Here is a 24351-nt window from a genome sequence, read left to right on the forward strand (position 1 = left end):
CATCCTGATGGTTGGCAGACTAACAGCTGCACATTTGGCATGCTTTGGTTTTTGATTCTGGGGTTATTTTTGGACTTTATTTTTCATTGCAGATTTATTTGGCAATGTACAGTAAAATTTATAAACTTGCATCAAGTTTATGAATAAAGAACCACTTTAAAAAAAAAGCATCAGTTCTTCGGTGCTCAGCTTTCTTTACTGTCCAACTTTCACATCCATACATCACCACTGGAAAAACCATACCCTTGACTAGACGGACCTTTGTTGGCAAAGTAATGTCTTTGCTTTTTAATATGCTGTCTAGGTTGGTCATAACTTTCCTTCCAAGGAGCAAGCCTCTTTTAATTTCATGGCTGCAATCACCATCTGCAGTGATTTTGGAGCCCAAAAAGATAAAGCCTGCCACTGTTTCCACTGTTTCCCCATCTATTTGCCATGAAGTGATGGGACTAGATGCCATGATCTTACTTTTATTTTTCTGAATGTTGAGCTTTAAGCCAACTTTTCACTCTCCTCTTTCACTTTCATTAAGAGCTCTTTACTTCTTTGCTTTCTGCCATAAGGGTGGTGTCATCTGCATATCTGAGGTTATTGATATTTCTCCCTGAAATCTTCATCCCAGCTTGTGCTTCAGCCAGACCAGCATTTCTCATAATGTACTCTGCATATAAGTTCAATAAGCAGAGTGACAATATACAGCCTTGACATACTCCTTTCCTGATTTGGAACCAGTCTGTTGTTCCATGTCCAGTTCTAACTGTTGCTTCCTGACCTGTATACAGATTTCTCAAGAGGCAGGTCAGGTGGTGTGGTATTCCCATCTCTTTCAGAATTTTCCACAGTTTGTTGTGATCCACAGAGTCAAAGGCTTTGGCATAGTTAATAAAGCAGAAATAGATGTTTTTCCTCAACTCTCTTGCTTTTTTGATGATCCAACGGATGCTGGCAGTTTTATCTCTGGTTCCACTGCCTTTGCTAAAACCAGCTTGAACATCTGGAAGTTCACGGTTCATGTATTGCGGAAGCCTGGCTTGGAGAATTTTAAGCATTACTTTACTAGCGTGTGAGATGAGTGCAATTGTGTGGTAGTTTGAGTATTCTTTGGCATTGCCTTTCTTTGGGATTGGAATGAAAACTGACCTTTTCCAGTCCTGTGGCCACTGCTGAGTTTTCCAAATTTGTTGGCATATTGAGTGCAGCACTTTCACAGCGTCATCTTTCAGGATTTCAAATAGCTCAACTGGAATTCCATCACCTCCACTAGCTTTGTTTGTAGAGATGCTTCCTAAGGCCCATTTGATTTCACATTCCAGGATGTCTGGCTCTAGGTGAGTGATCATACCATCATGATTATCTGGGTCATGAAGATCTTTGTTATATAGTTCTTCTGTGTATTCTTGCCACCTCTTCTTAATATCTTCTACTTCTGTTAGGTCCATACCATTCCTGTCCTTTATTGTGCCCATCTTTGCATGAAATGTTCCCTTGGTATCTCTAATTTTCTTGAAGAAATTTCTAGTCTTTCCCATTCTATTGTTTTCCTATATTTCTTTGCATTGATCTCTGAGGTAGGCTTTCTTATCTCTCCTTGCTGTTTTTTGGAACTCTGCCTTCAAATGGGAATATCTTTCCTTTTCTCCTTTGCCTTTCGCTTCTCTTCTTTTCACAGTTATTTGTAAGGCATCCTCAGATAACCATTTTGCCTTTCTTTTTCTTGGGGATCGGCTCAATCCCTGCCTGTAGAATATCACGAACCTCCATCCATAGTTCTTCAGGCACTCTGTCTATCAGATCTAATCCCTTGAATCTATTTGTTGCTTCCACTGTATAATCATAAGGTATTGATTTAGGATGTGGTATGGAAGCAGGGCAAATGCTAGTAGGCAGCAAAATTTAGCCCCAAAATGTAGAATTTTCTATTGAAAGAGTAACCAGAAATCACTTGTATTAGAAGAATAGTCACTTCCATTCTGTAACAGTTAACATAAAATAATAACTCCAAGACACAGAATGGGACCAAAAGTCTCATTCCTGGAACAGAGATGACTTTAATGACAATTTTCCAAGCACTAGATTTTTTTGGAAATTAGTTGATTGTAATAACTGAGCTCCTCCTACATAGTCTAATTTCACCTACTTCCAAAAAGAAGGAACTGAATTCCTCAAATCAAATTCAAAATGAAACATTCTTTAGTCATGAACTTATTTTTGGAAATGAGAAAATTTTGTTTTCAGAAAAATTTTTTTGAAATTATTTCAAATTCACTCATGTTTCAAAATACAGAAGCAATTATTAAGATATTGCACTGGCTGAGGGCAAAATCAGACATGAAGTTTCGTATGAGAATGGACACTTCATACCTGGCCCCCGTTGGTAATGGAGAATATCCGAGTGGTGCCTCCACATTGTTTCACGTACCACAAGAACCACAGGGCAGACACCTCATGGGGTTCAGAGGTCACATTGATATTCACAAAGAGAGATGCAAACTGCCGAGCAGTCCTGGTCATAAAACAAGAGTCAGGAGTAAATACATACATGTTTCGCATGACATTATCTTTTAAAAACATAATTTAGTATGGTTAGAAACCATTTCTACGCCTTTAAAAAATACTCATGGACTCAATCTCTGACAGAATGCAGATTTTAACTCTCTGGCAAAATAATTTTTTCCTGACTTGTTGGAAATTATGGATTAGCTCCAAACATGCTAATCCCCGTGCAGTCTAAAAGGTTAATATGCTTGTCAGAGTTCATTGAGGATATTGTTTTCACTTATTTGAAAAAACTTCCTCTCCCCAACACCTCCACTGCCCCTACTCTGGTCCAGGCTACCACTGTCCCTCACCTGGGTTAAAACAGTGATGGCTGCTCCTGGGTATCCCTACCTAGTCATATGACTACATCCCCTCATGATCATTCTCTACATTACAGCCAATTAAGTATTTCCACAGTCCAAAACTAAGAAACAAACAAACAAAATAAACACAAAATAAACACTCTGCTTGGTGGTGGTGGTTTAGTCACTAAGTCGTGTCCAACTCTTGTGACCCCATGGACTGTAGCCTGCCAGGGTCCTCTGTTCATGGGATTCTCCAGGCAAGAACACTGGAGTGGGTTGCCATTTTCTTCTCCAACCCTTTAATGATGTTAATGGCAAAAGGGAAAAAATCTTGTATACGGTCAATAATGTGTCTTGCACCATCAGCCTCTCAAGTTCTGTAAACATCATTTCCTCATGGCATCTTTATGGTCTAGGCATACATACTGTTCACTCATTGTTAAAACATGTCAATCTCCCCATCTTGGGGGCCTTCATAAGCTGCTCCCTGTTCTCTATACTGGGAGTGGGGGTTGGCATTTCCCACACTATCCAACCTTCACATCTCCCACCATTATTTGTGGCTGATTACTGGAAAATACCATGCTTCAACCATTCATCCTTCCATCCATCCCACCCACTGTGACTTATTCCTGAAAGAAACCATCCCTCCTCTTTACTATTTTTCCCCATTACTATGGCTCACTACTGCAACATCACCCCTCCTCACCAACCATATCTCCTGTCTCCTCCATCCACTATGGTTCATTCCTGAAAGATACCATTCATTGCATCACCCACTTTTCCTGTCTTCCTCCATCACTGTGGCTCACTTGTGAGATACCAACACCTTACACCATCCACTGGTCCTGTTTCCAATTCATTGTGATTTATTCCTGGAACATATATCCTCCCCATACCCTGATCTCCACTCATCCACTGGGATTATTCATGGAAGACACATCATCCCCCAACACCATCCATCAGTCCTATATCCCCCCATCAACTGACTCATTCCTTTAAGATATTTGGACAAAAACATCCTCCTCACCATCCATCCTTCCTGACAGCTTCCCACCATTAATTTCAGGTCATTATTGGAAGATTCCATCCTGCCACACCATCCACCTTTCTTCATCTACCCCCATCCACAGTGTCTCATTTCAGAAAGATATCACCATTCATATCATCCATCCTTCCTTTCTCCACCATCAACTGCTGCTCATTCCTTGTTGATACCATCCCCTCACACCATCCTCTTTTCCTCCCATCACTATGGCTCACTCCTAGAAGATACATCCCACCAAACCATCCATCCTTACTATCTCCCCCCATCCACTGTGGCTCATTTCTGGAAGATACCATCCGCTCATACCATACTCTTCCTGTCATCCATCAACTGACTTATTCTTGGAAGATACCATCTCCCCACGTCATCCACTCTTCCTGTCTCCTCCATCAACTGGCTTGTCCTTGGAAGATACCATCTACACATACCATCCCTCTTTCCTCTCTCCCCCCATCCACTGTGATTCATTCCTGAAAAATACCATCATCTCACATAATATATCTCTTATGCTAAGTCACCTCAATCATGTCCGACTCTGTGCGACTCCATAGATGGCAGCCCACCAGGCTCCACCGTCCCTGGGATTCTCCAGGCAAGAACACTGGAGTGGGTTGCCATTTCCTTCTCCGATGCATGAAAGTGAAAAGTGAAAGTGAAGTCACTCAGTCGTGTTCGACTCTTAGCTACCCCATGGACTGCAGCCTACCAGGCTCCTCCATCCATGGGATTTTCCAGGCAAGAGTACTCCACCAATTGGTGCATTTCTCAAAGATACTATCCCCACAACAACACAACTTCCCCACCTTCCTCCATCCACTGTGGCTTATCCTGGAAGACACCATCCCACCATATCGTCCATCCTTCCTGTCTCTACCCATGCACTATGGCTCATTCTTGGCACATACCTGCCTCCCACACCATCCATCTTTCCTGTTTCCCCTGTCAACAGAGGCTCATACCCAGAAGATACTGTTCTGCTACACCATCCACTATTTCCTGTCCCCTGCACACAATATGGTTTATTCCTGAACATACCAACCCCACACACCATCCACACTTCCTTTCTCTCTCATCAACTGGCTCATTCTTGGAAGACACCATGTGCACACACCATCTTTCATGTGTCCTTCCATCCCCTGTGGTTCATTCCTGAAAGATACCATCCCCTCACAGCATCCATTTTCTTGTCTCCCTCATCTACTGGCTCATTCCTGGAATATACCATCTCTTCACACAATCCCCTCTTCCTAACTTCCCCATCCCGTTACTCATCCTGCAAGATACCATTTACCCACACTAGACACCCTTCCTGTCTTCCCCCACCCACTATGGCACCTTCAGTGAAGTTTCTTAATTCCCACAGCATCCACCCTTCCTGTCTCCCCCATCTATTATGGCTCATTCATGGAAGACGCCATTCTCTCACACCATCTATCTTTCCTCTTTCCCTCATCCATTAGGCACATTCCTGGAAGATAGCTTGCCCTCACACCATCCATCCTTCCCTGTCCCTTACCACTCTCTGTGGCTCATTCTTAGTTGATGTAGTAACTCCTTTGTTTCAACAAGGTATCTCTCCTTCACCCTCAAGACAGGTCAGGTTCCCTCATTTCAATCTCTCCTAGAATTATGTAACGTGTGTATAATTACAGTCTCTCCTGCTAAAAATATATCAACTCCATGAGGTTTGGGGCCATGCATCATAAGTTCACCACCATTCCTCAGTGCTTCGTGCAGTGCCTTCACACAACAGCCCCAAAATGCTGACAGAATGATCTGTAACTCAGTTAATAACACAGATTCTCACTGAAAACATATAATTTATAGTTTTCATTAATATAGACTAGCTTCCCTCTAGTTCTTCTATATTTATATGAAATTACTTAACACCTTTCCAAATTGCTTTTGCAGCTGACCTCTATATTATCTGAAAACACAATTACTTCTTTTATGGCGAAGCGCACAACTCTTTCATTACAAAAGAAAAAAGTTCAACTTCCTTCACCTACTTTTCTTCTTATGTTTTAGATTCACTTTATGTTGAATCCTGCTCTGAGTGTCTCAAGGGCCCTTAAAGTCACTATTGATGGAAAGGTCATTAAGTTTTCCCTTAACTTTTCCTATAACTTATGAAGAAAAACTCTGAAGTTCAAGATAGGATAGGACGATATGAAGGGAAGATAAAAAATACATTTTAAATAGTCAAGATTACTTTGTCCAGCAGATTTTTTCGATGAGATCTTTCATAGTCATCTTATCCCATTCCACTGCATGTGGGGCCTCCCACGGTGCATCAGCTGGAATCTGCAGAGAAAGGAAGGCCGACATTTAGGTCTGATGGTAGGTCTGATGGTTACTGCCCACTGGACTGCCAAGAGGCCCTCAGGGGAAACTCTGAAAACTGGTTTCTCTATGTTGGAATGTGTAATGCGCATAGAATCCTATGTACATATAGATAGTGGTATATACATATACTACATATGTACACTACGTACCCAGTGGTGGGTTTGGGATGGATAGCTCTTTGGATTCTATGCCCTAATGCTGTTGCCAAAATAATATTTAAATATATGCATTAATATAAATTAATATGTAATTATGATGGTCATCATCATAATTATTATCGAAAGCTAATGGAAGAGGGTATGGTAACCCACTCCATTATACTTGCCTGGAGAATCCCATGGACAGAGGAGCCTGGTGGGCTACTGTCCATAGGGTCGCAAAGAGTCAGACATTACTGAAGAGACTTAGCATGCACACACGCACCCACAACAGCCATTTTAAATTCCCAAGTTAAGTTTGAGAGATGGATGTTATAGTTATTGAGTTACTGATACTCAATGAAAAAACACTTTGAGGAAACAAATCTTTCTCCCCTTTATTATCTCAGGTGGCATAACATATGGATAAGATCACTCTAAGTAGGATTCCCAGTAAAAATATGTCATATAAATACTCAGTGGCACAGAGTTGAAAACACACAAGTACACACATTAGTATCAGAGACACGTGGGTTTGAATCCTGGTTCCCTTGTTGTATGATCTTGGGGAAATTATGTAACCCCTTGGCACTGAATTTCTTCTCACTAAAGCAGAAGTACTACCAACGTGGCAGAGTTATTGGGTACATTGGAAATGATATGTATCAATGTTCCCTGCACTGTGAAAGGATATTAAACATTTGCTATTGATTTCAGTCACAGGTTAAGGGCAAGCTGCACACACACTTTACCTCTTTTCCCATGTTATCCATGGTCCGCCACAGGTTGTTGTAATCCAGATAGGCAACGGGATTCCATACTGGAGGGAAGGCACCCCGAAATGGATAAGTTTTTCCCTAAAAGCAAAGGATAATATGTTAAATTAGGAAGACATTCTAAAAATCCCAACCAGTCAACCTCAGACCCATTTTCAAGGAAACAGGATCCTCTATTGTGTCAAAAAGCAATGATGGACAGCACCTATACAAGACTCAAATTACAGTTAGATTATCAAAAATTCCCTAGTGTCATTTTAGCTGGTTTTGACTGATTTTTTTTTTTTTTTTTTTTTTGGCTACGTGGCTTGTGGGATCTCAGTTCCCTGACCAGGGGTTGAACCTCGGCCCTGTCAATGAAAACCTAGAATCCTAACCACTTAACCACTATTTACTTCATTTCAGTTGTGTGACAGGCACTGTGCTACTATGAGGGAAAGGTGAATCCTTAGGAAAAGAGAGCAGGTCTAGATTCTTCCTAAGGCTTTTTTTTTTTTTTTGGTCACACCATACAGGTTATGGGATCTTAGTTCCCTACCAGGGATTGAATCCGTGCCCTCTGCATTGGAAGGACCAGGGAATTCCCTTTATTTCATAATTGAATTCCTTTTTCTTTAAAATATCTTGTAAATCTTCATAAGGTCAAAACATTGTCTATTAATACATTTTGCACACAATTTCAATTTTATTGAATAGAAACATATTCAGTATTTGTAGAAAGCCTACTGTGTGTACTGTGTGCACTAAACAATATTAGGAGCTGGATTTTTAAAAAGGGCTAAAGTGAGACTCCTGACCATCAAGGCAGGGACACGAGACAGAAGAGCATTAGCATTCATGGGCGCACACTCACACACATTCTCCAACTGAGTAAGACTACATGGCGGCCATTAAGTGACAAATAAGTAATTTTCCCTTCCAGAGTAGCAAATTCAAATAACCTTGGCAGATTATGTGATCTGATTTCTTATCTGAAAATGCTGTGTTGTAGTGCTGCAAGACAAGTTTTTAAGACTCTAAATCCTTTATCATCATCACTACCACCATCACCACCATTATTACTAATAGTCATTAAGATCTTTTTCCATGCCTGGCACTGGCCTAAGCTCTGTGCATTGTCTCCTGTAATACTCACCCCAACCCTCTGGAGGAAAGAACTATTAATATTCCCATTTTACAAATGAGGAAACCAAAGCTTAGGGATATTAGCTAGAAAACAGTAGGACAGAAATTTCCTGCTCCCACAGCCTTTGCTCATAAACAATAAGCTTTCCGGCCTCTTATATGATTTATGGAATGTTGAGATAGTTTTGTCCAAGAGACATCTTAAACTTCCTGACTAAAAGAAAGAGAACTCTGAAATGTGAACCTTAAAATCTTCCACACATCTTTTATGTTTCTAAGTAATAAACAAGGAGACTAAGAAGCTCAAGGGTAACAGGGTCAACTTTGGAAAATGTGCAAGAATGTTCTGAGAGAAATTGGCAGACACAAAAATAACTATGCACAGGAGAGAGACTGGGTTAAATAATAGTTCACCAGCAGCCTTCAGAACAGTTGGTTCTTGTTGCAATTCTTCCCTTAATTGAAACTGTAAAAAAAATCTATATTTTATACTCAAGTAATAGTCTCATAACAAACTGATCTTTGTTTTGAAAAAAAACTGTTTAAGAAAATCCTTAAATATGCTTAATCATCGGGGGACATTAAGTATGATAAATAAATATGATAAGTATGATACCAACCAGAATAAGATTTCACACAAGGTCCTAAAGACCCTGTGGTGTGAGCTTTGAACAACAAGGAGAGGTGGCAGGAGAGGCGAAGCATACAGGGAGCAAGAAGGGTCTAGCCTGGCCATCTTTTTGAGAAATGGGAGTCATGGAATATTTTAAAAGGAGATCATAGAGGCCCACCATGATGTTAATTTTTATCCTGTTGACATAGGTACTAAGTTGATAAAAGGTGTTCATGAGTTTCTCTCTTAGCAGTGTTTGGCTTCTTTGTTCTTATTCCACAGAAAATCTCAATGTGCTAAAGAAATGCATGTATGTGGGAACAGTCATGTACCTCTTCCTTTCACACCAGTCCCTGAAGGCTTATTTCCTCCATGGCCTGCTTCTAAACTAGACAATTCAAGACTACTTTCCGCCTGGGTAAATCCCTAAAATAGGGCGGTGGGAGGGCCTGGAGATGGCTCTTAGCTGGGTGAGAACTGTTTGGGAATGCACCTTCACGTTATCTTAAATGTGATTCTATGCACGTGTGCATGCTAAGTCACTTCAGCCATGTCCGACTCTTTGAGACCCCATGGACTATAGCCCGCCAGGCTCTGTCCATGGGGATTCGCCAGGCAAGAATACTGGAGTGGGATGCCATGTTCTCCTCCAGGGGATCTTCTCAACCCAGGGATTGAATTCCCATCTCTTACGTCTCCTGCATTAGCAGGTGATTCTATAGTTTTCTCCCCAAAGTGTCAGCTGTTTCTCAATCTTAAACCATTTCTCAGCAAGAAATGCCTTTATAACCTAAGAATGTGAGAGGCAGGATCTCCTAGAATACTACATTTTCCGAAAAGCATGGCTACTGCTCTTTAAAAGCAAAAATTAAAAAAAAAAATCTTGTGTAAAAGTCAAGTTAATTTTGTGCCTATACTCCGAAACCTTTCTACCCTTTCTAAGTGGCTTGTAATCTCTGTGCCTTTGACACAGCCAGAGTTGTTGATGTTGGGTAGAACGCAATGTCCCTGGAATTGTGCCCCAAATACTTAAGTCTCCTTGAGAAACCACATCTTCACTCTACCAATGTTCATAATAAACGGAGACTGTTGCCAGGAGAGGACAGTTTGTTGTTGCTTTTTTTTTTTTTTAAGTTTTTGGATGCTTGCCCAATTAAGGCAGGAGGAGGGCATTCTTAACACATCAATATTACTGAGCAAGCTATTTAATGCTATTAAATTTTTATTATGAAATATGCTATATATGATTTAAAAATTGATAGTTTAAAGAGAAATAATAGAAATGAACAACCACATGCACCCCATCCAATTTGAGAAGCGTGATATCACCAGAAATTTAGATGTACACCATATGTTTCTCCCCAATTACGTCCAGTCTCCTCTGCACAAGGGGGAGCCACTGTAGTGAATTTTGTGTCTAACATTCCTTTTCTTCCATCTCCCTTGTATACATACCCGAATGATACATTGTTTTGTTTTGCCTATTTTTGAGCTTTAGATAGACAGACTAAGACACACATGCATGTCCATTCTGGAGCAGTGAAAATGAATAAACTATGAACAACACCAATCAACATGGATGTATCTTTAAAATATATCAGTGAGGGAATTCCCAGGCCGTCCATTGGTTAGGACTTGGAGGTCTCAGTGCCAGGGCTGGGGTTCGATCCCTAGCTGGGAAACTAAGATCCCACAAGTCACGCAGCATGGCCAAAAACAATTTAAAAAAATATGCTGGTCAAAGAAGAAAGTCAAAGAATACATAGAGTTTGAGTCCATTAACATAAAGCTCAAAAATAAGAGAGTTGATGGCTCCCACATCATTCTTTATTGTTGAAAGAAAAGTGAAAATGAAAGTCGCTCAGTCGTGTCCGACTCTTCGCAACCCCATGGACTACACATTCTCTAGGCCAGAATACTGGAATGGGTAGCCTTTCCCTTTTCCAGGGGATCTTCCCAACCCAGGGATCAAACCCAGCTCTCCCGCACTGCAGGCCAATTCTTTGCCAGCTGAGCCACAAGAGAAGCCCAAGGATACTGGAGTGAGTCTCCAGGGGATCTTCCCAACCCAGGAATCGAACAGGGGTCTCCTGCATTGCAGGCAGATTCTTTACCAACTGAGCTATCAGGGAAGCCCAATAGCTTTATTGTTGGTCCTATAAAATTTACCTATCAATTGGTAAATAGCATTTACCAATTGTCATGGTGGTGAGTTTCAGCTCTGTACTTTTAAAATTTAGTTGAACAGAAGGGAATCAGTGTTAGTAAAGAGTATCATAGGCCACTGAGGGAAGCTGACAATATTTTTTTTAATCATCTTGAAAATAAGCAGATATGTTCTGGATTGATTTAGGAACATGTCTGTGCAACCCATATGAATTCCTTGGCACCTTTCTAGTCTCACTGTTTTTTGACCGGCCTGTATGAGAAATCTTTTGGTGGTTTAATTTTCTATAGTTCATAATAATGCTTTAAATATAGAAATTATCTAAAAAGTGATCCATTAAATAGGATTGTATTTGTAGTTTAAAAAATCATTTTCTACCTCTTTCCATATGCAGGTAGCCAAACTCTTTTCAAACATTATACATAGTGCTACTTTACCTAGAAAAAAACCATCATAATTTACAAAGAAACATCTATCCTGTCTTTTCTTTCCTTTTTTTTTGGCCATGCCATGAGGTTTATGGAATCTTAATTCCCCAGGGACCAGGGATTGAACCCAGGCCTTCCCCAGTGAAAGTGTGGAATCCTATCCAATGGACTGCCAGGGAATTCCCATATCTTATCTTAATGTATTGGTTCTCCCAAGTGGCCATCTGGTTCCTCTGCTCTTCTTTGTAAGCCCCTCTCTTCTCTGATCTACTGACTCTCCCAGGGTCCAATCCTCAGCCTTCCTTGGCCCACCCATTTCCCTGGGGAACTCATTCATCATCTGGATTTGTTATTATTTTATTTGCACAGCATTACGGCTTGCATTTTTCATGCCTCTGCTCCCTCTACCTCTAATACAACTTCAAGGGCCAGCAGCACATTCTTAAGTTCATAACCTCATTTTCATCTTATGCTCAGCCCCCTTTCTCAGGACTTGTACAGGTAACACAATGGGCACTTGAGTTGTGCAATCTCATCCCTGGAAAAAGAGAACCATTAAACTCAGGTATAAATGATATCATAATATCAAGAATAAAAGGTTTCAAATGCATAGTTATGCCATCTTTCCCAAGGGACTCTAGGTATATACAAACATTACAAATAAAGCAATTAATATAGAAATAATACAAGTTCTTTTGGAGGTTCTTGGGTAAGTAAAGATAACTGACAGGGCATTGAAAAAATATTTTTCCTCTTTCACAAATGCTATTAACTCAAGAGAACTAGGCAGTTAGAAAAATGATGAAAATATTACAGTGTGAAGATAAATGGCTGTTTTTCTTTCACAGTTTTACTAAGATATCAGTCACATACTCTACAATCCATCCATTTGAAGTGCACAATTCAGTGCTTTTTAGTATATTCAGAGTTGTGAAACCATCACCACAGCTAATTTTAGAACACTTTCATCAACCCAAGAAGAAACCCTTATTCATTAAAAGTCACTCTCAATTTTCTCCCACTCCATTTTGAAGAACGGTCAAAGTATTTCGCAAAGCAGCTGCCGCCAACTTACATTCCCACCAGCAATGTATGAAGGTTCCAATATCTCCATATCCTTGCCAACACTTGTTATTGTCTGTCTCTCTGATTATACTCACCCTGGTAGATGCAAAGTGGTATCTCATTGTGGTTTGGACTTACATTTCCTTAATGACTAATGATAGCCAAAATCAAATCTGTCTTGGTGAGTGGAAGGTCATATTGTTGAGCCCATACATTGTCTCCATCCTTGATGCCATGGATGCCATTTTGTATGTGGGCTCACTGAACAAGTGATAGAGGAAAGAGATGATATAATGGCTTTGTACTCTGTCAACTTGTTCAGGATGAACTGGATTTCTGAGTTTTCTTTCCTATGTTATTTCTGGTTAGGATAGGTCACAAGAAAGATTCTTATGGGAAATCTAGAGAGTAAAAGTGAAGCAGCCACTCCTTTTGGGGGTCACACACATTGCTGCTGATGTTCATGGCATGAGGGCCTGCAACTATTCCACCCTTCTGGGATCCTCCTTCACCTTCTCCAAATCTTAGGCCAGGTATATGTATTTAGCTCTATGTTGAAGAATCCTGGCTTCTGCAAGACACCCACAGTGTCAAGATCAGAGGCAACAAAGACTAATCTGGACTCCAGCTCACACTTGTGGGTTCCAGCTTGCTCTTGCTTTCCCCCATCATACGTCTATCTTCCCTTCCTGACTGCCTGCCCTTCAAACTCCAGCATCAGATGCAAAGACTTATTTCCCCACAGTTAGGTAAGGCCAAGTCTCTATAATAAATCCTTTAGTCATTTTGCTTATCTCACTGAACCTTGACTGATGAGGCTGATATCCTAAGGATGGATCATCTTTTACCTGATTATTGAAGCTTACTCTGCAACAGATGTTCAATGGTCAACATCAACCATGGGACATAAGGGCAACCCCAGCCAATGAGGAACATGGATAAATTCTCTCAGCTTCTCTGTTCTTTTTTTTTTTAGCTTCTCTGCTCTTGGTGGGGCAATTCTTTGGCATAGTCCACACAATTTCTCAGGTAGAACTAAGGGGAACTGAGCCTCAGTTGCCCACAGCTGTAACAACTCATTAACCCTTTATTGGCATTTATTTCTTTCCCTTCTATAACCCAGCCTACACTTCAGGTTCTATCTATGGAGGCTGGTAAAGTGCTATATTGAGATCTTTTGGATATTTTGAGTGATACACACTCCAGTAGAAAGTGTACAGGGGAAATGTGTCTTATACCAAAGTCTACATAAGTTGATTATTAGTGTTTGGTGTGTCTAGTACTTGAGTGGAATACATGAGACATTAGAGGACAGGTAGACAGACCCTTTTGAGAATGTTTTCTTTGGGGACCTCAAGTTTTTAGAGAAAGGTACTCTTCACTGTTAACAGATTTGATCTAGAAAGATCAGTATCACTACCTCTAGTCTGACTCCTGGGGCTTTGGTCCCTGTTGAGGAGTGCTTCTCAACCAGGATTGACTGTGTTCCCCAGGTTATATGTGGCAATGTCTGGAGACAGTTTTAGTTGTCATAATTGGTTGGGGGTTGCTGCTTGATAGCCTACAATGCACAGGACAGCCCCATTACAACAAAGAGTTATCCAGTTCCAAAAGTCAGTAGTACTCTGGTTGAGAAACCCTGCTGTAGAGTAATACACATGTGAATGAATATCATAAACTTTTCCGGAATCCAACCCTTTCCATTTGCAGGATTCCTGGATATATAGCAGAAGTTGGCTCAGAATAACTCAGGGTACAGATTACAGGGATCCTGCCATCAGGCCTATTAATCAAGCATGTGTGGGCAGGCAATCTATATTTTGAACAAATCCCACAGGTCATTCTAATATTCACTAAAACTTGGGTCTTATCACATTACAGTGTTTGTGTAAAATTCTTCTTATTCATTTAGCCATGCATGCATGTGTGCTAAGTTGCTTCAACTGTGACCAACTCTTTGCAATCCTACAGACTGTAGCCTGCCAGACTCCTCTGTCCATGGGATTCTCCAGGCAAGAATACTGGAGTGGGTTGCCATGCTCTCTTCCAGGGGATCTTCCCGACCCAGGGATTGAACCTAGGTCTCCTGCATTGCAGGCGGGTTCTTTACTGTCTGAGCCACCAGGGAAGTCCCATAATGCTCTTACACACTTTAATAGTATAGTGTAAATGTAACTCTTATATGTAATGAGAAACAAAGTTGTGTGGCTCACTTTATTGTGATATTTTTGCTTCACTGCAGTGGTTCTAGAACCGAACCTATAGTATCTCTGAGGTATGCCTGTGTGTGTGTGTGTGTGTGTGTGTGTGTGTGTGTGTGTGTGTCTAATTTGTTTAAACTCAGCTGGTACCTGGCAGTGGCGGAACCAGAGTTCATGTCTCCATGCTTTTGGTTCAGACTCCCCTGGCCCCCAGCTCTGTGTCTCAAGTCACCATGTCAGAAAGATTGGACCTACAAAGCCACTGAGCTGGATCCTCCACTGAGAACCTATTAGGATGTGCTTCCATGCCTGGAGGTTGTAGGCATGAGTGAATACTGATCTGAGAGGGACATGGTCCCAAAGATCTCACCTAGCTGCCTGGATCAGAAACCACTTTAGCTTCCTCTGAATGCACTAGAGCACTTTGTTCATTTGTTCAAAGCCCTTTGCCATTCCCTACAATGTATTAAACTGAGTTAAGTACATGTCTTACCTTCTGGACTAGTCTCAACACACCTGAGAAGAAGGACTATGCCTCACTTCCTACATTGCCTTGTATTATAAATACCAAGGTTCTAAGAAATGCTTGTTAAATGAAGGAATAAGAGGAAGACTGGAAATCTTGCTTTTTTATATCCCATCTCCTATCACACTTAATTCCCCAAGTCCCCAGAAAGGATCCACTCTCTTTTTATGCAAATGACCCCCTCTTTTCCCAACTCAGACAAGAGCTTCAAATGAACTCCAATTTGGGACTGATTTTTCCTTATCAATTCACATGCATAGCTTTTTTAAAATAACCATAATCAATATTACCATTGGTAGTAATTACCAAATCTAGTAAATTACCATCAAAGTTACTAGAATTAACTATGTGTAAGGTGCTAAAGAGAAGAGAAAGATGAAAGACTCACTTTCTTAGGGAACCTAAATCTCTAAACACATTTATGTTAGCATTTATCACTCTGATCTTTCTGGATGCTATATAAAAATGAGTTCCATGGCCATAAATCTGGAGAATGCTGACTTATAGTTAAACAGCTTAAAAAACTGCTAGCCCTCCATTAATTTGCTAATGGACATCTTGGCTCTCAAAGACAGGCTTAGAATATGGAGCACTTCCAAAATTTATCCAACCAACAAACTCCCTCTTTCGCAAAGCATTTTTGGAAATAAAATTGCTTGGAAAATATTCCCTTAAGCATGCTTTCTTCATATGCTGGCTGTCACTGGTAGGGGCCTGAGAGAACATAGGAAAACACAGGCTAGAAAGAAAACCCAAAATAACCAGAATATTTATTTTCCAAATGCTACAAATGGGAATAAATTTTTATGCATACCTCTGCTGGACAAAAGGCACATAGTTCCACAACACAGAGTCAAACAGGAGAAGTCAGATGAAGTTGTTAGGGGAACCACTGACTGAAACCTCCTGCCCTGGCCAGGCCTGACAGTAAGCACATTCAGGAGGCATCTTACAATAGGAGGTCCTGGTAAGGAATGAGAAACTAAGAAGCTACCAACAAATGGAAGAATTGGGGAAGGTCAAAAGGAAGGAAGAGACTCCAGTCCATATGTCCTACCAACCTTCCCGAATCCTCCTCGCTGGAATCCATCTTGGCTGAGCAATGCCTGTGCCACCAGGAAGGACCCTGAGTCAGAATGATTGGCCAGGGACAACCCAGAGACTAATCCCATCACCATAAAACCCAAGATTTCGAGTCATGTGGCACAGAGGTTCTCCCAGATTCCCTGCCATTTTCTTCCTGGGCTCCCCTTCCCAATAGTCTCTCTATTTGTCAGCATGTGTGTCCTTGGACAATTCATTTCCAAGTGTGAGAAAGGAGCCCACTCTCAGGCCCTGGAAGGGGTCCTCCTTCCTGCAATAAAATCACTTGTACATCTAGCTAAAACTGCAAGGGCTCTGTGTTGAGTCTCAGGTCTGGGTCTTTGCACCCCTGGGAACAGGGCAGTACAGACAGAAAGTACAGCAGAGCAGGTTGACAAAGTCAAGGGCAAAGCAGAGCTTCTTGCCAGATATGCTGTTAAATGAGAAAGAAAAGTGAAGTTGCTCAGTCATGTCTGACTCTTTGCGACCCCATGGACTATAGCCCACCAAGCTCCTCCATCCATTGAATTTTCTAGGCAAGAGTACTGGAGTGGGTTGCTATTTCCTTCCCTGGGGGATCTTCCTGGCCCAGGGATCAAACCCAGGTCTCCCACATTGCGGGCAGACGCTTTACCGTCTGAGCCACCAGGGCTTTCACTTTGTGTATCCCAGTGACTGGACAGAGGCAGCCCTGCCCCTGTACTGGATGGAGTTTCCTCTGTGATGGCTCTTGTACTCAGGCTTGTAGAGACGTGATGAGGGCTTGCAGTGGGAGGGAGGATGGACAAGAAACCATCAGATTCCTAGCACAATCTCTTCAACATTTGGACATCAGAAAAGTATTTTTTTTTAAATCTACCAATTGGGGGAAAGTCACAGATATTCAGGACTTCTTGGGTAGGTGCCCAAAGAATTATGTGGATTACTGAGTGACTGCACCCACGGCTATGCTCCAGGGTCTACTTTATCACCTGCTGCTGGTCAGGAAGTGTGAGCTGATGGTGATTTCCTACCATGTCTCTAAAGCGTGATTTTTTTTTCAGAGCCATATATCTGCTGGGTATGGCTGTAGAAACTAGGCCACTGGGTACTTTGGCAAACACACAAAATTAAATCTCAGCCTGAGGTTCACTGTGTATCATCTGAGTCTGACAAACTACATGAGAGCAATGGGAATGAAAGCAAATGTAGTAATAGTTTGGTAACTGTTCTCTTTGTTTGAAAAACCTGACGTAAGCAAAGTCTTTGAAATGAAGAGGACTCAGCTCAACAGCTTTTGCGAGCAAAGTATTCATTACATTTAACAATAATTAACACTCAAATTTTCTGTGATCCCACCTAGAATTTTCTTCTTCCAGTTGCACCAAATCCAATCAAAAAATACAATAAAGTGCTATGAAAACAATACTGGACCATTCAAATATAAAGTATCAACATTATTTTCATTATTTGGTTTTTTTCCGTTCCAAGTTCTGTGTTTACTAAGAGTAATTATCAACTACTACTACTATCAACTAGCTACCCCAAGTCCGAGGTCAAGGGGGGCGGCGGGAGGAGCTACCCCACATCCAAGGTAAGAAGCAATGGCTGCACTTTGCTGGAGCAGCCGTGAAGAGATACCCCATATCCAACGTAAGAGAAAACCAAGTAAGATGGTAGGCACTGAGAGAGGGCATCAGAGGGCAGACAGACTGAAACCACAATCACAGACAGCTAGCCAATCTGATCACATGGACCACAGCCTTGTCTAACTCATGAAACTAAGCCATGCCGTGTGGGGCCACCCAAGATGGACAGGTCATGCTGGAGAGGTCTGACAGAATGTGGTCCACTGGAGAAGGGAACGGCAAACCACTTCAGTATGCTTGCCTTGAGAACCCCATGAACACTATGAAAAGGCAAAAAGATAGGACACTGAAAGATGAACTCCCCAGGTAGGTAGGTGCCCGATATGCTACTGGAGATCAGCGGAGAAATAACTACAGAAAAAAGGAAGGGATGGACCCAAAACAAAACAACACCCAGTTGTGGATGGGACTGGTGATAGAAGCAAGATTCGATGCTGTAAAGAGCAATATTGCATAGGAACCTGGAATGTTAGGTTCATGAATCAAGGCAAATTGGAAGTGGTCAAACAGGAGATGGCAAGAGTGAACATCGACATTCTAGGAATCAGCGAACTAAGATGGACTGGAATGGGTGAATTTAACTCAGATGACCATTATATCTACTACTGTGGGCAGGAATCCCTTAGAAGAAATGGAGTAGCCATCATGGTCAACAAAAGAGTCCGAAATGCAGTACTTGGATGCAATCTCAAAAACGACAAAATGATCTCTGTTTGTTTCCAAGGCAAACTATTTAATACCATGGTAATCCAAGTCTATGCCCCAACCAGTAACGCTGAAGGTGAGGTTGAACGGTTCTATGAAGACCTACAAGATCTTATAGCATTAACACCCAAAAAAGATGTCTTTTTCATTACAGGGGACTGGAATGCAAAAGTGGGAAGTCAAGAAACACCTGGAGTAACAGGCAAATTTGGCCTTGGAGTACAGAATGAAGCAGGGCAAAGTCTAATAGAGCTCTGCCAAGAGAATGCACTGGTCATAGCAAACACCCTCTTCCAACAACACAAGAAAAGACTCTACACATGGACATCACCAGATGGTCAACACTGAAATCAGATTGATTATATTCTTTGCAGCCAAAGATGGAGAAGCTCTATACAGTAAGCAAAAACAAGATCAGGAGCAGACTGTGGCTTAGATCATGAACTCCTTATTGCCAAATTCAGACTTAAATTGAAGAAAGTAGGGAAAACCACTAGACCATTCAGGTATGACCTAAATCAAATCCCTTATTATTATACAGTGGAAGTGAGAAATAGATTAAAGGGACTAGATCTGATAGACAGAGTGTTTGATGAACTATGGACAGAGGTTCGAGACATTGTACAGGAGACAGGGATCAAGATCATCCCCATGGAAAAGAAATGCAAAAAAGCAAAATGGCTGTCTGAGGAGGCCTTACAAATAGCTGTGAAAAGAAGAGAAGTGAAAAGCAAAGGAGAAAAGGAAAGATATTCCCATCTGAATGCAGAGTTCCAAAGAATAGCAAGGAGAGATAAGAAAGCCTCCCTCAGAGATCAGTGCAAAGAAATAGAGGAAAACAACAGAATGGGAAAGACTAGAGATTTCTTCAAGAAAATTAGAGATACCAAGGGAACATTTCATGCAAAAATGGGCTTGATAAAGAACAGAAATGGTATGGACCTAACAGAAGCAGAAGATATTAAGAAGAGGTGGCAAGAATACACAGAAGAACTGTAAAAAAATTATCTTCATGACCCAGATAATCACGATGATGTGATCACTCACCTAGAGCCAGACATCCTGGAATGTGAAGTCAAGTGGGCCTTAGAAAGCATCACTATGAACAAAGCTAGTGGAGGTGATGGAATTCCAGTTGAGCTATTTGAAATCCTGAAAGGTGATGCTGTGAAAGTGCTGCACTCAATATGCCAGCAAATTTGGAAAACTCAGCAGTGGCCACAGGACTGGAAAAGGTCAGTTTTCATTCCAATCACAAAGAAAGGCGATGCCAAAGAATACTCAAACTACCGCACAATTGCACTCATCTCACATGCTAGTAAAGTAATGCTCAAAATTCTCCAAGCCAGGCTTCAGCAATACGTGAACCGTGAACTTCCAGATGTTCAAGCTGGTTTTAGAAAAGGCAGAGGAACCAGAGATCAAATTGCCAATATCCGCTGGATCATCAAAAAAGCAAGAGAGTTCCAGAAAAACATCTATTTCTGCTTTATTGACTATGCCAAAGCCTTTGACTGTGTGGATCACAAGAAACTGTGGAAAATTCTGAAAAAGATGGGAATACCAGACCATTTGACCTGTCTCTTGAGAAACCTGTATGCAGGTCAGGAAGCAACAGCTAGAACTGGACATGGAATAATAGACTAGTTCCAAATAGGAAAAGGAGTATGTCAAGGCTGTATAGTGTCACCCTGCTTATTTAACTTATATGCAGAGTACATCATGAGAAACGCTGGGCTGGAGGAAGCACAAGCTGGAATCAAGATTTCTGGGAGAAATATCAATAACCTCAGATATGCAGATGACACCACCCTTATGGCAGAAAGTGAAGAGGAACTAAAAAGCCTCTTGATGAAAGTGAAAGAGGAGAGTGAAAAAGTTGGCTTAAAGCTCAACATTCAGAAAACTAAGATCATGGCATCTGGTCCCATGACTTCATGGGAAATAGATGGGGAAACAGTGGAAACAGTGTCAGATTTTATTTTGGGGGGCTCCAAAATCACTGCAGATGGTGATTGCAGCCTTGAAATGAAAAGACGCTTGCTCCTTGGAAGGAAAGTTATGACTAACCTAGATAGCATATTAAAAAGCAGAGACATTACTTTGCCAGCAAAGGTCCATCTAGTCAAAGCTATGGTTTTTCCAGTGGTCATGTATGGATGTGAGAGTTGGATGGTGAAGAAAGCTGAGCGCCGAAAAATTGATGCTTTTGAACTGTGGTGTTGGAGAAGACTCTTGAGAGTCCCTTGGACTGCAAGGAGATCCAAGAAGTCCATCCTAAAGGAAACCAGTCCTACGTGTCCATTGGCAGGACTGATGTTGAAGCTGAAACTCCAATACTTTGGCCACCTCATGGAAAGAGTGGACTCATTGGAAAACACTCTGATGCTGGGAAGGATTGGGGGCAGGAGGAGAAGGGGATGACAGAGGATGAGATTGTTGGATGGCATCACCGACTTGATGGACATGAGTTTGGGTAAACTCCAGCAGTTGGTGATGGACAGGGAGGCCTGGCGTGCTGAGATTCATGTGGTCACAAAGAGTTGGACACGACTGAGCAACTGAACTGAACTGAACTATCAACTAGGCTTTCACATTTGCCTATCTGTCTGTCTCTCGCATTCACTTCTTGTAGGACCTGGAACCAAATACTTGCATTCCTATAACTGAACAAGATGCTATGGGGCCTTCCCGAGATGGGCCTTCCCCCATACCCTCTGCTTTAGCTCCTCTCTGAAGTACCTAGATAATAGTACTTGATGCACATTTCCTGAGTTGTTTACAGATGCTAAAAACTTCCCCCTTTCTTAGAGTGGGAAATGGCAACCTGCTACTCTATTCTTGCCTGGAAAATTCCATGGATAGAGGCGTCTCGAGGTCTATACATTCCATGGGATTGCAAAGAATCAGACACAACTTAGTGACCCACCGTCTCCAACAATGGAAGATGTTAACTACTTGAGCATCAGAAGCATATCGCCCCAGGCCTTCTGCAGCCTAAAAACTAATAATGTTAACCCCTGTGACACCACCCTGCTACTTCACCATCAGCCAAACAGAGAACTGTGCACAAAGTGGTCACAGGCTCTGTGACTTCCACCCCCTCACCTGGCTTTTAAAAGTGCTTTGTCAAAACCCTTCAGGGAACTCAGGGGTTTTTAGGGCACGAGCCCACCCAGCTCATTGCATGGCCTTGCAATAAACCTTCCTCTGCTCCAAACTCCGACCTTTCAGTTTGTTTGGCCTCACTGTACATGGGGCACACGAACTAACATTAACGTTTTTACAACTTTCTCCTATCTCTAAAGTGAGGATAACTGTCACTTACTGAGATCCACTAGGTTTTCAAAAGGTATTTGTTCACTGAGTTTGATATACAAATGAAAAGGCTTAGAGTCCACACCTGAGACAGAGGGCTATTGATCCTGTTAAGTGGCAAGACAGGGCAATGACAGAAAAGACTTTCTGTCTGGGCCAGTGAGACAAGAGAACTTTCCCTTCTTCAGGAGGCTCAGAATGGACTAGATTAAAAAAAAATTAAAAATTCAGGAACTTGGGGTTGCAAAGAGTCAGACACAATTGAGCGACTGAACTGAACTGAATGATTAAGCCTTTTGGTTGGGATACTTGGGTGTGTGCTCTGGGGTGGGAATAGGGGCTACTGAGAGAGGAAGTAGAAAGCAAGGAGTGGGGAGGCAGGGGGAGATCTCTAGCTGGAAACTACATTCTGTCCTGAAAGGTCAGAACCTCCAGGAGTTGGGTAATCATGGAGACTAGAACAGTCTCTCTTGAGGAAGCTGCTTTTGTAATGTTTCATTCTATTCACAAGTTCTTTTTGCCATTAACCAAAATGCCAGAGTCCCACTTGAAGAGTTAATTGAAAAGTCCCACAGCCTCAGTGAGAGAAAAGCTTTGTGTGTGACCTACTGCCCTTTCTATGCTGCCAGTGAAGGCCAGTCCAAGGCGGTGGGTGATTCTAGACTATTTCTCAATGAATGTCTAGAAAAATGATTTCTGTAGTGAATTACTTCCTATTAAAAATTAATTAAAGGAATATAAAAAGTGAATGTACTTAATGCCGCTGAATTATACACCTAAGTAGGTTAAGATGGTGACTTTTAAGTTATGTCTATTTTATCACAATTTTTTAAAAAAAAATTAACGAAAGGGAAAAATCAAACAATTAATCTGACTTTGCTGTATATTGGGCTGTCACTTCAACTGAGTAGAAACTTTATTCTCTAGAAACTAAATTCTGGGATTTAGTCCTGAAAGTTTACAGGAAAAAGAAAGGCACCTTTGAGAGAAAATGGTTAACGCTGACCTAACTTTTAAACAGCACAAGGCTTTAAGGGTAATTTGTCATTAAGCTTTCCTATGATCCACAAGAAGTATATGAAGCCTTTAAAACAGAGAAGAAAAAAAGAATGGAAGTTACTAGCAACTATTTCTTACAAGCTATGTCTATATTTCTTTATACTGAATACTTGATAGGGCAGAGTGAAAATACGTAAATATTTTTATTCTCTCTGTTTTTAAAATCCTATGTATAATTGAATTTAGAGAAAAACATCCCTTTTGTATTACTTCATTTCTATGATCAAAACAATTTCTTATCATGAATACAAACAAGCCCATTACCACTTGCCTGTCCTTACCTAATTGTTTTTTTTTTCATCTTCTACTCTGACTTATACAAATTACTTTAAATCCTCTTTTCTTCTTTTGTAAACCAGGCAGAGTACAATGGCATAAAATAAAATACTCTTATTGATCATACTTTGACTAATAAGTTTACATAAGTCACTTATAAACAAGAATATATAGCCAACAATTCTAAGCCATGCCCCAGGCTTATAGCTTTAGTATTTTAATACAATAACAAAATCCATCTTCTTCAGCCTGCTGAGCCTAACTAGGGTGGCCTGGGGCTTTCTCAGGAGTCAAGTCCTCACCGAAGGCCAGAGGGGGACCAGATCTATGGCTAAGGGTACAAGAAATGAGGCCACCCTGGTAAATGGCGCTGCATATGACTCCTAGGCACACCCACTCCACACCAACCCCTGGAATCCATAGGAGCCCTTACTGCCAAAGTGGCATCTGAGGACTCCAAAGCCTGTTGGGGCAAGATGATTTCTGTCATATCTCAGAGCAGTTTATTAAAGGGGTTCACAAGTTAACTCTGCCCACAGAATAAGGGATGGTGTGATGTAACTCACAGAACCTGAGTTCAATAGCTGGAAAGCCCCACTTTGGCTCCTAAACTCTCTGAGCCTCAGTTTTCTCATGTGTAAGATGGGGTAAATAATGCTACTACCTCAAAGGATCACTGGGAAGCTCAAATGAGGTAACACGGATATATGTATATTACAGATAGAAGGCAACACCAGTGTGTGGAATCAGGAGGGATGAATTCAGGTTATTAAAAACAACGAGGCAAAGACAGGACAATCGACATCCCTACACCTTTGGCTCCTTGGGTTTCCTACTGAGAGGGGTGGAAAGTGAAAGCATAACTTTCTTTGAAGACAAAAGAAAAGACTTCTGTGGTATGGAAAGGTGTTAAAAGCAGCTTAAAAACATATGGCCCCGATCCAAAAGAAACACCTTATTAGAAGCAAAGGGTCAAAGACGCAGTTATATCTGGCAAGCATTAAGAC

At 41.3% G+C, this 24351-nt stretch overlaps 1 protein-coding gene across 4 annotated transcripts in view; it reads right to left on the bottom strand.

Annotated features, from left to right (window-relative positions):
- MAOA (monoamine oxidase A) overlaps positions 1–24351 on the bottom strand; it is a 319927-nt gene that overhangs the window by 27256 nt on the left and 268320 nt on the right. For 3 of the 4 annotated variants that reach the window (XR_014076098.1, XM_081567286.1, XM_081567287.1), the window contains 3 exons: positions 7127–7231; positions 6104–6195; positions 2362–2503 (listed from right to left, as the gene is read on the bottom strand). Coding sequence is in view for 3 of the 4 variants with exons in the window: in XM_081567286.1 (XP_081423412.1) it covers positions 2362–2503; positions 6104–6195; positions 7127–7231 (339 nt within the window). In the remaining variant the exon portion in view is untranslated. Of the gene's footprint in view, positions 1–2361; positions 2504–6103; positions 6196–7119; positions 7232–24351 lie in introns of all 4 variants that reach the window. The other variant, XM_081567285.1, reaches the window with a different exon arrangement.

This window comes from Giraffa tippelskirchi, chromosome X, assembly GCF_054371585.1.
Source record: "Giraffa tippelskirchi isolate mGirTip1 chromosome X, T2T-mGirTip1v1.2.pri, whole genome shotgun sequence".
In the NCBI taxonomy this organism is placed as follows: Eukaryota; Metazoa; Chordata; class Mammalia; order Artiodactyla; family Giraffidae; genus Giraffa; species Giraffa tippelskirchi.